Here is a 17,087-nt window from a genome sequence, read left to right as displayed (position 1 = left end):
AAAAAAAAAAAAAAAGAGCCTAACAAATATATGGGACATAGTGAAAATGTTAACAGAAGTATAACAGAGACCCTTGAAGGAGAGAAAAGACAGAACAAGACAGAAATAATGTATTAATATAAACCAACAATGGCTGAGAATTTTCCAAAATTGATGGAAGACATGAAACCACAGATCTAACAAGCAGGGAGGAGGGAGGAAAGAGGAAGGAAAAAGGTACAAAGGGAAGAAGGAAGGAAGGAAAGATACTCCTGAGCACATTCTAAGATGCTGAAAACCAAAGGATTAAAAAAGAAAAATGCAAAAGTATCCAGAAGGAAAACCCCCTTTTTTTTTTTTTTCCAAAAGAACAACACTAACACTGACAGCTTTAATCTCAACAAAATGAGAACAACCAGAAAAATAACAGAATGGTGTCCTTAAAGTATGGAAAGAATTTCCGCCAACCTAGAATTCTACACCCAGCACACCTATCTTCCAAAAGTAAAGGAAAAATGAAAACATTTTCAGACCAAAAAATAAAAGAGAATTGTCATATACCCACAAAACCCTCAAATAAATCTATACAGATTTATATCTATTGACATAAAAAGAAGCTCCTGAGTACTGCTAAGTGAAAATAACATATAAATAATATCACTTACATAAAACTGTGCATATAAATCAATACACACAGAATACTCTACTCTGCTAAGATTTTGATCTTATCACAAAAGATAGCAGTGATTTTTTTTTTGCTATTCTCCAAAGTGGTTTTAAATACAGAATGACATACTTAAACATATAATATCAAGTGAAAAACACAGATTGAAATAGTGTATTTAATATGTATGCAAATGTTTATCCAAAGAAGAAATAACAGAAGGCAAAATATTATCAACAGCTTTAAAAAGGTTGTGGAATATGAACAAATACTGCCTTTTTTACATTTTAGTATGCTTTCCACATTGTATTAATAAGTATTATTCCCAATTTAAAAATGCTATTTTTGTAAAAACCCCAAGGTCACTTAAAAACTATATCATAATAACTGCATTGATATCATTGTTACACAAAATTAATTTTCAGCAAACTGTCACACAGGTTTTTGAAAGTCAGCTCTATTTAATACAAAATTCTCAAAATCTATGGTTATAACTGAAGAAAAAATTCAAGGCAACTATTATAATAACACCTCTATCATTACCAACATAATTTGTTTTTAAAAGCAAAAATATTTCATCAAAGACTGTTTTTGGCAGAGTAAGTTAAATGGGAGTTAGCTTACATGGAGCATATCCATAAGCTTGATTTAAAAACAAGCTTGTCATCACTCATTAAGCTCTTGTACACCACTTGTTTCACAGATATATTATCTCTAATTTTCAAAGCAACAATGAAATGTAACTATAATTATCCACATTTTTTAAGGCATACATGTCTTTCCAATTGTTACCAATTTGAAAGTAAAGTATTTGAGAAGTGAGGTCCAAAGAAGGTAACATTTATTGACAGAAATAATGAATAATGACAAATGCTAGGCACTGTACTGGATATTTCATGTTATCTGACTTTTCCTCATGAAAATTCTGCAATTTAGATTAAGAAATTAAAGCTCAGCTAATAATTAAGTAGCAGAGCTATAATTAAGACCATTAAATAATTCCAGAGCTCAGGCACTTTACCATTAACACAAGGTTGTTATTACTAACTTGAGGAGCTTCCGAATATATTTTCCTATTAATGAGTAATAATTATTCTAGTTAACATAACCAACAACAGCATCTTTTGCAACTGGCAAAGGATGAGTGATCCTATATTCTCTAGGACCTATACGTGCAACTACAAAACAAACAATATTTGGGGTTTCTCAGTATTTCAAAATTTGCAAAAAGAACAAGCTCTATGTCTTAGCAGAGTCCATTACCATGACTGCAAATTACGCAACCATGTGTCTCACTGCTGGTAACTGAATGGTACCCTCCAGTGGCATCAATGAGCACCAAGAATAATTAGTACTATTATAATTATCATCATCAAAAACATACCACTTCATTAATTCAATTCATACTGCAGTAACAAAATTTGTTAACAGAAATTTTAAAATAACTGCCTCACATTACACACACACATACACACACACACACACACACACTCGTTTTTCCTCCTTACCTAAAGATCTGCAGACTGAAATGGTTGCCTCCTCTAGGAGCTTCAACTCAGTACTGGAGAAAGAGAAGAAAGGTAATTAATAACTATAACACTAATCATGTTCCTAACTATAACACTAATCATAATCCACCTGCAATGCAGGAGACATGAGTTCAATTCCTCGATCGGGAAGATCCCCTGGAGAAGGGAAAGGCTACCCACTCCAGTACTCTGGCCTGGAGAATTTCATGGATTGTATAGTCCATGGGGTCACAAAGTGTTGGACATGACTGAGCGACTTTTACTTTCAATCATGTTCATACTAACCAGTTAAAGGAATATATAAAAATAAACATAAGAAAAACTCAGAAGGAAAAGACAGTGTACATTGGTAAATAATAACATCAGCAAAATAAAGCTTCTATTCTCAATGTAATTAAAAAATTTACTATAATTCTCAACATGAAACGCCTAAAAAAAAGCAATTGGGGTGCACTGCCTTTTAGGTACATAAGCAGAGAGGAGGGGTGGGACTGGAGGGACTTACAGAAAAATTCAAGAAAGGTATTTCCAAACGCAGAGCACAAGGCGGGAAACTCATGTGCCCAGCTTCAAGGGAAGTACTTATCATAGGATTAAACTTCTTTAGATAAATGCCATTATTTTTTATAATATTTTCAAACAGTTCAAAACAATGAAAAAGAAACAAAGCAAGAGACAAAACACATATATAAACTCCAATAATTTATAAATATATAGAAAAACGGAGGCAGATGCAAACTGACACAGAGACAGGAGGCATAGACAGAGACAGACATAAACCTCTTAGGTTTAAAAAGTAGGGAAGCTTCATGACAGTGGATTCAGCAGTGGTTTCTTACATATGACACCAAAAACATACGCATCAAAAGAAAACAAATGGACCACACCAAAATTAAAAACTTTTGCATATCAAGGGATACTATCATCAGAGTGAAAAGTCAAACCAACCAAATGAGAGAAAATATTTGCAAATCATATAGCTGATAAGGCATTAATATCCAAAATATATTTTTAAAAAACTCTGACTCAACAACAACAACAACAAAAAAGCAATTTAAATATCTGCAAAGGATTCAGATTTTGCAACTTTATGTTTCCAAAGACATAAAAATAGCCAACAGGTATAAGAAAAGAGATGTTCAATATCACTAGTCATTTAGAGAAATGCGGATCAAAACCACAATTATTACTACTTCACATCCATTTTTTTTTTAAAGAGAAGGAAAAGAAAATGAAAAAAAGTGTTGGAGGGTATGTAGAGAAGCTGGGAGCCTTGTGTACTGCTGACGGTTATGCAAAATGGAGCAAGTACTGTGAAAAACAGTATGCCAATTTTTCAAAAAATCAAAAACAGAACTACCATATGATCCAGCAGTTCCACTTCTGGGTATACATACACCCAAAAGGATTAAAGGCGCAGAGTCGGAGAGATATTGTACACTGATACACAGCAGCACTACTCACGACAGCCAAAAGGTAGAAGCAACAAAACGTCCACCAAAGGATGAACGCTGGCACAAACTTCGGCCTTACAAAGGAAAATCCTGACACACGCTACAACATGGATGTACACTGAAGACATTACGGTACGTGAAATAAGCCAGTCACAAAAAGACAAATATTGTATGACTCCACATATGTAAGGTTCCTAGAGTAGGCAGCCCATAGAGACGAAGTAGAAAGGTGGCTGCTGCTGGCATGTTTGGGAACAGTGAGGTGGGGAGCAGGGAGATGGCAAGCTAGTATGTGGTGAGTATGGAGTTTCAGTTGGGGAAGATGAAAAAGTTCCCAAGATGGATAGTGGAGATAATTAAACAGCAATGTGAATGTACATATATCACAGAAGTGAACACTTAGAAATGGTTAAAATGATACATTTTACATTATATGTATTCTGCCACAATTAAAACAAAGTGCATTCCAATTCAACGGCTTACTAGCTGTGTAAACTTGGGATGATTTAACTTTTAGCTTTCTCATACATAAAACAGAAATTATTAAAAAAAAAAAAAAGTACCTGCTTCAAAAGGTGTTGTTATTATTAAATTATGTAATATAGCACTTAGAACAGTGCCTGGCATAAAGTAAAACCTCAATGATAGCTACTACTGATGCCAAAATGCAGTACTTTTTTCCCTGTTAATAAATAAAAATAATGCTTTCCGCTTGTGTAACATAAAAACTGAAGTTTTTCAAAGCCCTTTCAAATTTATTAGCATATGAAAACCTTTTCTAATGAGCAGGACAGTTAAAAACCCTATTTTAATAGATAAGCAAACAGAGGCTTCCAAAGGAGTTTAAGTAACATTCCAGGAATCAGTAGTCTAGGAAGAACAAGAACCAGCCTTTAACAGCGTGGTAACTGGTTTGAAAATGTTGTTCTTTTCTGCCAATACACATGGCACACGGCAAATCCTCCACATGGGCAACTCTTTCAGGGCGAGCTGAAAAATCCCTACCTCCCAGGGTGCTCTGTTGTTGCTGCTGAAGCATATTTTGAAAAGAACAATCCATAAGTACGGACGCCTTTGACAAGAAAATTTTAGAGAAACTATGAAAGAAAATGGATTACTTTAACGGTTTCTGTAACTATGCTGTCCAATATGGTAACCACTAGTTACACGTAGTAACTGACCACTTGAAATGTGACCAGTCCAAACCGAGATGCACTGGAATACAAAATACATACCAGATTTCAAAGATTGTTAAAAAAACAGAAAATACTTCATTATTAGTCCTTATGTTCATGAAATTGTAACTCTGGGGATATGTTGAGCCAAATAAAATATACTTTCAAAATGAATTCCACCTGTTTCATTTTACATTTTTAATGTGGCTACTAGAAAACTTCACATACATGCCAGTCTAACCTTTTATATCTATTAAAGCTACTCCAGAACTTGTCTCCCAGCAACTGAAGTCAGCATCATGCATAAGAAGTGTTGTTCAGTTCAGTTCAGTCACTCAGTCGTGTCTGACTCTTTGTGACCCCATGAATCACAGCATGCCAGGCCTCCCTGTCCATCACCAACTCCTGGAGTTCACCCAGACTCACGTCCATTGAGTCAGTGATGCCATCCAGCCATCTCATCCTCTGTCGTCCCCTTCTCCTCCTGCCCCCAATCCCTCCCAGCATCAGAGTCTTTTCCAATGAGTCAACTCTTCGCACGAGGTGGCCAGAGTACTGGAGTTTCAGCTTTAGCATCATTCCTTCCAAAGAACACCCAGGGCTGATCTCCTTCACAATGGACTGGTTGGATCTCCTTGCAGTCCAAGGGACTCTCAAGAGTCTTCTCCAACACCACAGTTCAAAAGCATCAATTCTTCAGTGCTCAGCCTTCTTCACAGTCCAACTCTCACATCCATACATGACCACAGGAAAAACCATAGCCTTGACTAGACGGACCTTTGTTGGCAAAGTAATGTCTCTGCTTTTGAATATGCTATCTAGGTTGGTCATAACGTTCCTTCCAAAGAGTAAGAGTCTTTTAATTTCATGGCTGCAGTCACCATCTGCAGTGATTTTGGAGCCCCCAAAAAATAAAGTCTGACACTGTTTCCACTGTTTCCCCATCATACACACAAAGCTAGAACTAACTACTTCAGTGAATATGCTATTACCTTAAGAATCTCAAGAAAAGAAAATGAAGTCGCTCAGTAGTGTCTGACTCTTTGCGACCCCGTGGACTGTAACCCACCAGGCTCCTCCATCCGTGGGGTTCTCCAGGCAAGAATACTGGAGTGGGTTGCCATTTCCTTCTCCAAGGGATCTTCCCAACCCAGGGATCAAACCTGGGTCTCCTGCATTGCAGGCAGACACTTTACCCTCTGAGCCACCAGGGAAGCCCCAAATTATATTCATATTCAAAGATAAATATTTTTTCAAAGTAAATCTTTAAAGTTTCTTCTAAGATTGAAAAACTCTTAGCCAAAATTACCTAGAAATGATTGTACAGTCCAACTGTTCATATGTCCCTGGGTCTTTATCCCTGCATTAGGTATTTCTGGAGTATCTGCCCACCACACATTATCTGTCTGCTGTCGTCCCTTCCCTTTCTTCTACAGTCCCACCAACTTACTCCTCAGGGGTGAGCAGAGGCAGATAGGCTTGTTCAGCCTGACCCCACTTCCCAGCCACAGCTGACTGGATCAGAGTCTAAGCTATGCCAGAGTCTTAGGGAATTTGGAATTGAGATGGAAAGATGGGTTATCCACATGGCTGGAAATGGGCTGCCAAGCTGAGGGTTACAGGAAGCCATCCTCTATCCATGGAGTGGCAGAGATAAACAAAAAGGACACTCAGGATTCTAATTCTTAGGACCAGCTCTTCCTAAAGCCTAGCTGTGTTTCTGGGATTCTACGAGACAGTCCTGTCTCTTCATCACATAAGCCCCTTCCTTTTACTGACATATGCTAAATCAAATTGATTTCTGCTAATAAGCAAAAGACTTCTAATTAACACATCACTGTGGTCAGATTTAATAATACACATTAGTAGTTGGCAACAAGTAGGAACTATGAATTACTCAGTTTATGGGTTACTTGGGCAAAAAATAAAAATAAAGAGGTATAAAATGCATAAGATTGTAAAGAGTTTTATGAGGTTAATAACTAGACCACATGTATAAAATCTGTTTCACTGGTATGTCTACTTTCTTCAGTCAGTAACACTCTCTTAAAACCAGCTGGAACCAAGAGCTTCAATTATACACATGTGGCTATAACCTTCAAAAGCTTCAGAATTTACTTGTTCAACAAACACTGCCTGGGTGCCCAGGACATGCCGGGCTCTGTGAAATATGCTGTCTCTGCCTCCAGGCTACACACTGGAGTGAAGAACCAGACTCTGGTGCAGGGAAAGTACAGAGATCAAACCCAGCCCTATGCATGAGCTTCCGGGAGGTGCACCCAACCCACCCTATGAGCAGTTAAGAAAGGCATCCCGGAAGAAGTAACTGTCCCGAAGGAGGAAGAGAAGGCAGCTGGGCAGACAAAAAGGGAAGACTTTCAAGACACAAGGAATGTGTATGCAAAGGCATGGCAGTCACAGACAGCCTGGCAGATTTAGGGAAGCAGAGGTTAGTCAACACTGGAGAACAGTAAACTAACTACAAGTCTGGAGAAATATACCAGATGGCTGGAGTACAGAGTTCAGTTTCTCAACTTACACTCAACAGAAAGGTACTGAGTGTTCACAAAACAAAAACCAAAACAAGGTTCTGGTTTCTTTTGAATACAGTATTAGCCTGAAAAAAGAATTAATTCCAACATGTATCAGTGAGGATGGTTTGGACACCATTTCCTTCAGGGAACCACCTCTGATTACCTAAGCCCTGGCAAGAAGCCTGGTTTCTATCCCAAAAGTACTCAATCATGAAACTGAGCACCCTGTAGCAAGACAAACCAGTTATCTATGTCCCCCACTAGACAGGGGGCTCCTGGCTCATCAACACAGTCCCAGCCTAGTACAAAAGAGGCACTTAATAAAAATGCACCAAATCAATGAAAGCCTTTTGTCAGGCACTTAAGAGGACAAAATTAATTCCTTTCCCGTCCCTCAGGAAACACTTCACATTCTCTAGATTTCAAGGCAATGTCCACCCCCAAGTTTAATTTTTTATTAAAATATTTTTAAAGACACCTTTGTTATTGTTGTTCAGACACTAATTCAGGTCCAATCTTTGCGACTCCACGGATTGCAGCATGCCAGGCTGCCCTGTCCTTCACTATCTCCCAGATTTGCTCAAACTCATGTACACTGAGTTGGTGATGCCATTCTATCATCTCATCCTGTTGTCTTTTCTCCTCCTGCCTTCAGTCTTTCCCACCATCATGGTCTTTTCTGATGAGGTGGCTGTTTCTACCAGGTGGCCAAAGTATTGGAGCTTCAGCTTCAGCATCAGTCCTTCCAATGACTATTCAGGGTTGATTTCCTTTAGGATTGACTGGTTTGGTCAATCTACCTTGCAGTGGTAGAGACCCTCAAGAGTCTTCTCCAGCACAATTCAAAACCAGATTTGTTTCCAAATGTAAAATAATATATCTGGTCACTCAGGGAACTATCCCACCTTTGTTGGAAAGCTCTGTCTGGTGGTGAGCCGGCCAGCACTGCCATTCTGCGATTAGGCTCCTAGGGCCTGGGTCCCCTACAGATGGCCACGATCCAACACAGCTTATACCCAGCCACCACATCTCCTCAAAAAGCACCACCACAGGTCACAGCGTCTTGAATGTCCAGACTATAAGCTCCGTGAGAAGAGGGAAAGTGTCTTCTTCACCCATGCCTTCCCCCACCACGCCTGATACAGTGGCTCAGCCAGAAGAAAAACACATGACAGTTACCTATGAAATTAAGGATTTACAGAGCTCTGTTTGTTGCATTTTCTGCACTCTGAAGTGTTATTTCTACAAAGGAAATCAGCCAGGGACGCCCTTGCCAAAAGCAACACACTGACTGTTATAATAGAATTCCTTTCCTCCTATCCTCCAATTTTCTAAACTTCTTGGAACATTTTAAGAATAATCTTCTTTCCCATTTGCTTGATTTAGAGCTAAAAAGGGGTGGTAAGCAACTGGGGTGGTTGGTAACTGCTGCCGCGTGTTACAGGCATCTATGCACAGTACCGTTGAATTAAACAAATGAGCTCAGATGTTCTGGCAGCAGGCAACTAACAAATCATCATTTGCAGTAAATAAAAGTAAAACTCAACTGAAAAATATGCCTGTTTCCAAGACAATTACAATTAGAAACTGAATACTGTTTCTGAAAGCAACAATGCTTCTGGGGCACCAGAAGCATACAACAAGGGGGCAAAGAAGCAGCAGTTGAATATTCACACCAATACAGATTAAATAAATTAACATCGCAGACGTCTTCAAACTTCCTGTATACATTAACTCCACAACCAGGTTCATCTGAAACGTCATTAATGGGAGATTAGGAATAAATACTGAAAACTAGTCACCTCAAGCAAACATTTGCTAAGGGAACTAAACTCTAGATAAACAATCTTATTGATCTAAGGATCAGGTGTGGCTCTGTCCAAAGCAATCCCTGTATGTGAGAGCAGACGAGGCTCCTCCTTCTCAGAGCGCTATCACTCCAGCAGCAACAAAACCAGATGGATGCACAGAACAGGAATCTCAGTTTTACAGGTGACATCCCCGTGGACAACAGGACCGATGGAGCTGAAGAGCCACGCTCGAGAATCTGTCATGCACATGGGAGTGTCTGAAACTGGTCTAGGGCTTTGTCCAGTTTTAAGAATCTCCACTGGCTTTCCTGAAGATAATTCAGTGAGGGAATGGTTATCAAGATTTTCAAAACTTCAGGAAAGTTCTTTAAACATTACCACAGCCATTTCTGGGCTGTATCCTAAGTCTATCCCCTTCTCTGCTCTGATTTCATGAAGAGACTATCCCTCGGGAGAGAACTGTCATCAACACCAACCTCTCATTCTCTACCCACTCCAGTGAGAGTTTCCACAACAAAAGGCCCCACTGAGTATCAGTAACACGGCTGGACGACTTCTAAGTTATGTCTCAAATAATCAATGTCATCTCCGCCACCTCTGCTGAGTGTACCAACATTCACCATGAGAAAGCCATGAGAAAGTAAGTGGGGAGAGTAGGTAGCAGCGAAGCCCTGCAAGGTAAAAAAAAAAAAAAAAAAAGCAAAAGAGAGAAGAACTTTAATACCACCTTAAGGAGTTTGGATTTTATCCTACATAAACTAGGAAACCAATAAACAGACACTCAAAAATATACACTAACAGAACTCTTAATAGCACCAGCAAGGTGCTTCAGGTATACGATGGTTAAATGTCTTCAATCATCCTCAGATTTTTAGCAAAAGACAAAAGATAATGTGACCAGCAACAACAACAATAATAGTGCCCCCAGAGGTGCCTACAACAAAGCCTAACCGTGCGCTCACCCAGCAACCACTCTGACTGACCAGTGTTGCCCACTGTTGGGCCAGTAAGCTTGGATAAACCACTAACTGGTACTAGAGCAGAACTCAGTCAAGTACATTATCTTTAAAAATTCTAGTTGAATTCCACTAAAATAATACACCAAATTGGAACACTAGGAAGAAATAGCAACGGAAATAATATGGATGACTCTACAGCCACTAGATTTACAGGCTGGTCACTTTCAATTCTTGTACCCCAAGTGTGCTACCTCTCAATTTAACCATTACCATCAATTAACAAACTCATTCTGGCATAAGATTTCCAACCATTCCCATTACTGAAGACAACGTATGCCCCCATATATGAAAAATTCCAAAGCCACATATTTCAATTCCAGCTTCCTCATTCCAATTGGTAGGACTGGCCAAGATACTCAGTTTCCTCACGTGTAAATGAAGGTAAGAATGCGACTATCTGATAGGATAGCTCTGAGGGCTACATTATAATGTACTCGGAAAGTACAGGTTTTTGTGTGAACGTAAGTTTTTATTTTTTTGAGATAAATGCTTAAGAGTGCAATTCACACTACACAGAAAGTACTCAGCACTCAGCTCCACATACGCAACAACAAATGGAAACAAATCCATGAATGTTAAACTGTCAACTTTGCATTTATTTATTCCTTAATGCATCTTATAAGTAATCTACCAATCTTCACCTTTCTCCTCTCTACAGGGCAGAGGGGAAGTAGACAGCATAATGTAGTAATTTTTGAAGTAGTTCTACATTTTGAAATAGCATCAAAACAGCTATGTCAAACAATGGCAGATGATCTGCTTTGATTTTATTTCCAGTAATATGTTATTACAGTAGAATCACAACCCCAGTGGATTACAAAGGAAATCAATATTCCTTATTCACCTAGCAAAACTTCTCAGTATTAAATGATGTTTAATAAGTGGCAGAAAAGAAACTTAAATCAAGGCAATTTTTCTTTTTTAAAAAGGAAATTGATTTTTATTTGTTACTGCAAAAACGAACTATGCTAAAACCACCGTGAGGTAACGCTAAACACCTATCAGAGCTGTTAAAATAATAAACAAGAGTGATAGCATCAAATGCAGGCAAGGATTTAGAGAAACCGGATAGTACATACATTACTCAGAGAATGTAAAATGATACAGCCACTCTGGACAACAGTTTTGGCAGTCCTGTATAAAACTAAATGTTTACCACATAACCTGGTAATTGTACTCTTAAGTATTTATCTCAAAGAAATAAAAACTTACGTTCACACAAAAACCTGGACAAAAACCTGGACACAAATGTTCATGAAGATTTATTCATAAAAACCAAAAACTGGAAACAATCCAGATGTCCTTCAATAGGTCACTGTTTAAACAAACTATAGTATATACACAGCAGAATACTACTCAGCAAAAAAAAAAAAAAAAAGGAGTAAACTATGATATACACAACAACTTGAAGAGAACTCAAGGATACATGCTGAGTGAAGAGCCAATCTCAAAATGTTACATAGTGTATGATTCTAAATAACCTTCCTGAAATAAAAAAAATCATAGAGACAGGAAACTGATTAGTGGCTGCCAGGGTTTAGAGATGGGGAAGGTAGAAACAACGGATGAACCTATTTTCTAGGGCAGGAGTAGAGGTAGAGAATGGCCATGCAGACAAAGGGCTGGGGAAAGGGAGAGTGGGATGAATTGGGAGTTGGGGCCGACATACATATACTACCACGTGTAAAACAGCTAGTGGGAACCTGCTGTAAGGCAAAGGAGCTCAGCTCGGCATTCTGCGGTGACCTACAGGGGTGGGATGGGGGTCCCATCAAGAGGGGTGGGATGAGGGTGTTTAGAGGGAGGTCCAAGAGGGAGGGGATATATGTATACATACATAAGTGAATACAATGATTCACTTCATTGTACAGCACAACATTGCAAGCATTATATTCCAATAAAACAAAAATGGGTGTGGCTATGAAGGGAAAGCACAGGGGAGCCCTGCCAGGATGAAATAGTGATGCATCTAGTTGTGGTGGTGTTTAACGTGAAACAACTGTCCAGAGCTCCGCATGGCTTCCCGCGTGGCTCGGTAGTAAAGAATCTGCCTGCCAAGCAGGAGACACAGGTTCCATCCCTGGGTTGGGAAGATCCCCTGGAGAAGGAAATGGCAACCCACTCCAGTATTCCTGTCTGGGAAATTTCATGAACAGAGGAGCCTGGCAGGCTACAGTCCATGGAGTTACAAAAGAGTCGGACACCACTTAGTGATTAAACAACTACTACATGCAGACGCAAATGAGTCCACTAATTGCCGAACTCTCAATAATCTTTGAGGCTTATACCAATGTCAATTTCCTGGTTTGGGTCCTGAACTAGAGTTACAAAAGATGATATACCACTGGGGGAAACAGGGAAGGATGAAAGAAATCTCTCTGTACTTTTTTTTTTTTTTGCAACTTCTTATGAATCTATAATTATTTCAAAATAACAAGTTAAAAATCATAAAAATAAAGGTATAAAAACTTAAACAGAATTATATAAATATATACATTTTAAAATACATATATATAAAACACAGTCTTGCTTAAACAAGACTATGCTGTATGAATGACTTTGTAACTGGCTTTAACCACTTAACATGCTGTGGGTTTTTCTGTGTCTATAGACACTCGTCATTGCGGCCTGTATACTGTTCCAGTGTGCAGGTGCACCATTTTCATTTGCTTGTTCATTCATCACATCTCCTTACTGGCACTTAGATTGCTAGCAATTTTCAATTATCATAAACATTGCTACCAACTGTCTTTACACATATATCTCTCTACATACATTTCTTAAACTTGTCCAATCATCTCCTTAATATAAATTCTAGAAATGGAATTGCTAGATCAATGACATTTCTGTTCTGGTGAATACTGTAAATTGCATTCCAGAAAGATCTAACCAATTACCATTCCCACCAAAATGCATAACTGTCACTTAACCCACAAATATTCCTAAATCTGAAAAATTACAAACCCAGATCTTTTCCACCAAATCCAATGATTTTTATATTCAGATAAGCACATGTTGACAGTAAGCAAGCATAAGAACCTTCATGACAAATTCAGATTCCCCCCGCCCCCTTTAAAATGGCCTATGGAGAGGAACTCATAAAGGATGCAACATCTAACTGGCGAATTATCATGCCACTATAATTTTTTTTTAATTTCTATCCAACACCACGTAAAATCATTCACTGTACCAGGCAATCAACTTTTGTATTAGCTTACGTGGAGGTGGGGCATATCAAGAACCACTGTACAGAGTTTACAACTTCTCTGGATTTAAACTCTGAATTACAATCCTCTGACATGGCAACTCTGGCCTTAATATGAAGAATGGTATAGTGAAGAGGATACCGAAATGCTCGATTGTGATAGAAAATGAAGAAACTTAGCAAATACAAAGTAAAAAGTAGTGGATACAGCAAACTCAGCTCTGAGACAACCAACCTAGAGGGGTGGGATGGGGGGTGGGGTGGGAGGGAGGCTCAAGAGAGAAGGGACATATGTATACTTATGGCTGATTCACGCTGTTCTATGGCAGAAACACAACACTGTAAAGCAATTATCCTCCTCCAATTAAAAATGTTTTAAAACTGTGGATATTTTTTCATTATAAAAAGAGATGATCAATTGTACTACCCCCTTATGCAGAAAATGTGTCCAGATGTCATCAGCCACAGTTCACAAGGTGACAGAAGAAAATAAAAACAACCCTGGCCTTATGGTTAGATCTGCTCTCCACCACAACCTCAGGGAGACACTGCCATTAGTTTGTACATGAAAATAAAAAGACCAGAGCTCAGCGTTACAGCATACATTCCTTCATTCATCAACAGAGTACCAGTGTCAGATGACAAGCAATTTTCCAAAAGTGACAAATGAAACAAGAAGGAACATTCATTGGTAGGGGAACAAAGTTAATTTCATATGAAGCCTGTAGTTCAAGAATTCAAGTGTCCACAACCAAAATGAATATATAAAATGGGTCATCTAATGAACTTAGTATCTATTCCTGATAATTGTCACACGTACTTCTTGCTTGGAGAATTCCATGGACAGACAAGCCTGGCAGGCTACAGTCCGTGGGGTCGCAAAGAGTCGGACACAACTGAGCAACTAATACTTTACTCAAAAATATATATGAGTTATTTACAATATCTCAGTCAGCTGGTGTAACAGGTCAGACAGGCTACACTTGGCCGGTAAAATACTCACCACTGGAATTAACAGAAACTGCACACTTAGGCTGGTAACTAATGACCTATGACCTACATCACAGGGCCAACATACAGCCTCAGAAGGAATTGTTTGTGGTCCTTCAGGCAGTTTCTACTATCCAACATATTTTTTCTATTTTGAGTCTTTTCTATCAACCCATGTGTCTCATTCTTCATCTGTACACACTTTGAATTTTTAAGAAACACAAGAGTGCCAGTGGAAACTGTCAGGCCGTGGTGTTGGATCTCAGAGATTAAAGAAAGGAAAAAGAGGCGGAATAGTATATAATCTTAGGAAAGAAACTTACCAATTAGTTGTAGAACAACAATGCAACCTAAGAAAGAATCTTATCATGTTCTCAAATGCAGAACCAATTTAGATTCCCACATAAAATCAGAAATTTAAAAAAAATTATTCACACTACAGAGGAAAATAATTTATTTTTAAAAACTCAAAATTGCAACTAAGTACTGTTTATATTTAGCAGATTCTCAGTAATTTGAACTCAAATAATTTAGAATTTGGGAGTATTCCAATATGAGAAGAGCAGACTTAGGAAAAGAACTGTTTAACTTTCTACAAAAAAAGATATGTTCAGGGCTTCCCTGGTGGTTCCAGTGGTTAAGACTCTGTGCTTCCAAGCCAGGGAGCCTGAGTTCAATCCCTGGTCAGGGAACCAAGATCTCATGTGCCTCTCAGCGTGGTCAAAAAAAAAAGTATATTCAAAGACTTCAGCATATACTTGGAAAGTCGAAAAGTTCTAGAGGGTGATCTAGATGGTGATCATTTGCACACAGTGTAAATGCATTTAATGCCAGTGAAATGTACACCTAAAAATGGTTAAAATGGTATATTTTGTTAGTTATATTTTACAACAAAAAGAAAAAAGATTCTTTGAGCCCAACATCTGGAAATCTTAACCAGCTACTCTCAAGACTCAGAAACTGGGCTTACATTCTGCTTCAATCATTAACCTTCATTTATGTTTCTATAGAAATGACTCTTAATAAATCTGATTGTTTGTACCATATAGGCCTAATTTTGGAAGCTCACTTGAAAAACTGCATCCTGAAATGAGACATGACCCTTTAACTGAACAATGATCCTATTCTCAGGACTTGGAATGGTTCACTGAGATAAGGTTCACTTGGAATGGTTCACTCAGCTTCTATATTGTAAAACTCAATGGGGGGCTCCCCTGGTGGCTCAGTGATAACAGAATCCACCTGCCAATACAGAAGACGTAGGCTGGATCCCGGATCCACGATCATCCCAAAAGCCACGGAGCATCCAAGCCCGTGTACCACAACTACTGAGCCTGTGCCCTTGAGCCCGGGAATGGCAACCACTTAGCCCACGTGCCGCAACTACTGAAGCCCGCGTGCCCTAGAGCCCGCGCTCCACAACAAGAGAAGCCACCCCAGTGAGAAGCCTTCGCACCGCCAACTAGAGAGTAGCCTCTGCTCCCCACAACCAGAGAAAGCCCGCACACAGCAAGGAAGATCCAGTGCAGCCAAAAATAAAATAAAAATTATTAAAAAAAAAAATAGAACTTAATCAGGCAGTCTCAAAGTTGGGAATTAGGGGAGCAGAATGTGCCACCTCAAAATACGTCTCTTTGATATAAAGATCATTTTGAGTTGGTTATACTGAGGAACTGCAGAAACAGGAGAAGCTCTGAAAACGAGGTGAGTAAGTGAGTAAAGTCGCTCAGTCGTGTCCGACTCTTTGCGACCCCATGAACTGTAGCCTACCAGGCTCCTCCATCCATGGGATTTTCCAGGCTAGAATACTGGAGTGGGTTACCATTTCCTTCTCAAGGAGATCTTCCCGACCCAGGGATTGAACCCAGGTCTCCCGCATTGTAGGCAGACGCTTTATCGTTTGAGCCACCAGGGAAGTCAGAAAACGAGGTAAGAGTTACCTTTTTGTAAGGTGAAATTACACTTATGAAGACAATCTTCATTTATGTAAAGGTGTCTCCTATTACCAGGAAGAGAAAAATGACTAAATTTCCAGAAACGCTTACCAATGGAGAAGGCATTTAAATTCAGATTTACCTTTTGGTAATCTGTGCTTTTGGGGTTCCCTGGTGGCTCCAACGGTAAAGAATCCGCCTACGATATGGAGACTTGGGTTCAATGCCTGGATTGGGAAGATCCCCGGCTTGGGAAGATCCTGTGGAGAAGGGAACAGCTACCCATTCCAGTATTCTAGCCTAGAGAATTCCATGGACAGAGAAGCCTGAGCTTTTCCCGGTAACTTCCTGTAACTGGCCTTCCTCCCTGACTCCCTCAACCAAAAGAAACCTTTCTTCTGTCTTTAGCTAAAGATGAAGCAACAGTTAGAACTGGACATGGAACAGACTGGTTCCAAATAGGAAAAGGAGTACGTCAAGGCTGTATATTGTCACCCTGCTTATTTAACTTACATGTAGAGTACATCATGAGGAACGTTGGGCTGGAAGAAGCACAAGCTGGAATCAAGATTGCCAGGAGAAATATCAATCACTTCAGATATGCAGACGACACCACCCTTATGGCAGAAAGTGAAGAGGAACTAAAAAGCCTCTTGATGAAAGTGAAAGTGGAGAGTGAAAAAGTTGGCTTAAAGCTCAACATTCAGAAAACAAAATCATGGCATCTGGTCCCATCACTTCATGGGAAATAGATGGGGAAACAGTGTCAGACTTTATTTTTTTTGGGGGGGGG

General features: G+C 39.2%; 1 protein-coding gene across 2 annotated transcripts in view; it reads right to left on the bottom strand.

Annotated features, from left to right (window-relative positions):
• Positions 1-17,087, bottom strand: part of LOC104995808 (dymeclin-like) — a 64,353-nt gene that overhangs the window by 5,104 nt on the left and 42,162 nt on the right. For both annotated transcript variants that reach the window (XR_826094.1, XM_010849825.1), the window contains one exon: positions 2,152-2,204. Coding sequence is in view for 1 of the 2 variants with exons in the window: in XM_010849825.1 (XP_010848127.1) it covers positions 2,152-2,204 (53 nt within the window). In the remaining variant the exon portion in view is untranslated. The remainder of the gene's footprint in view (positions 1-2,151; positions 2,205-17,087) is intronic.

Source organism: Bison bison, unplaced genomic scaffold (assembly GCF_000754665.1).
Source record: "Bison bison bison isolate TAMUID 2011002044 unplaced genomic scaffold, Bison_UMD1.0 scf7180017864287, whole genome shotgun sequence".
Lineage (NCBI taxonomy): Eukaryota > Metazoa > Chordata > Mammalia > Artiodactyla > Bovidae > Bison > Bison bison.
Note: the sequence above shows the minus strand (reverse complement) of the source record. Positions and strands in the feature narration are given on the sequence as shown.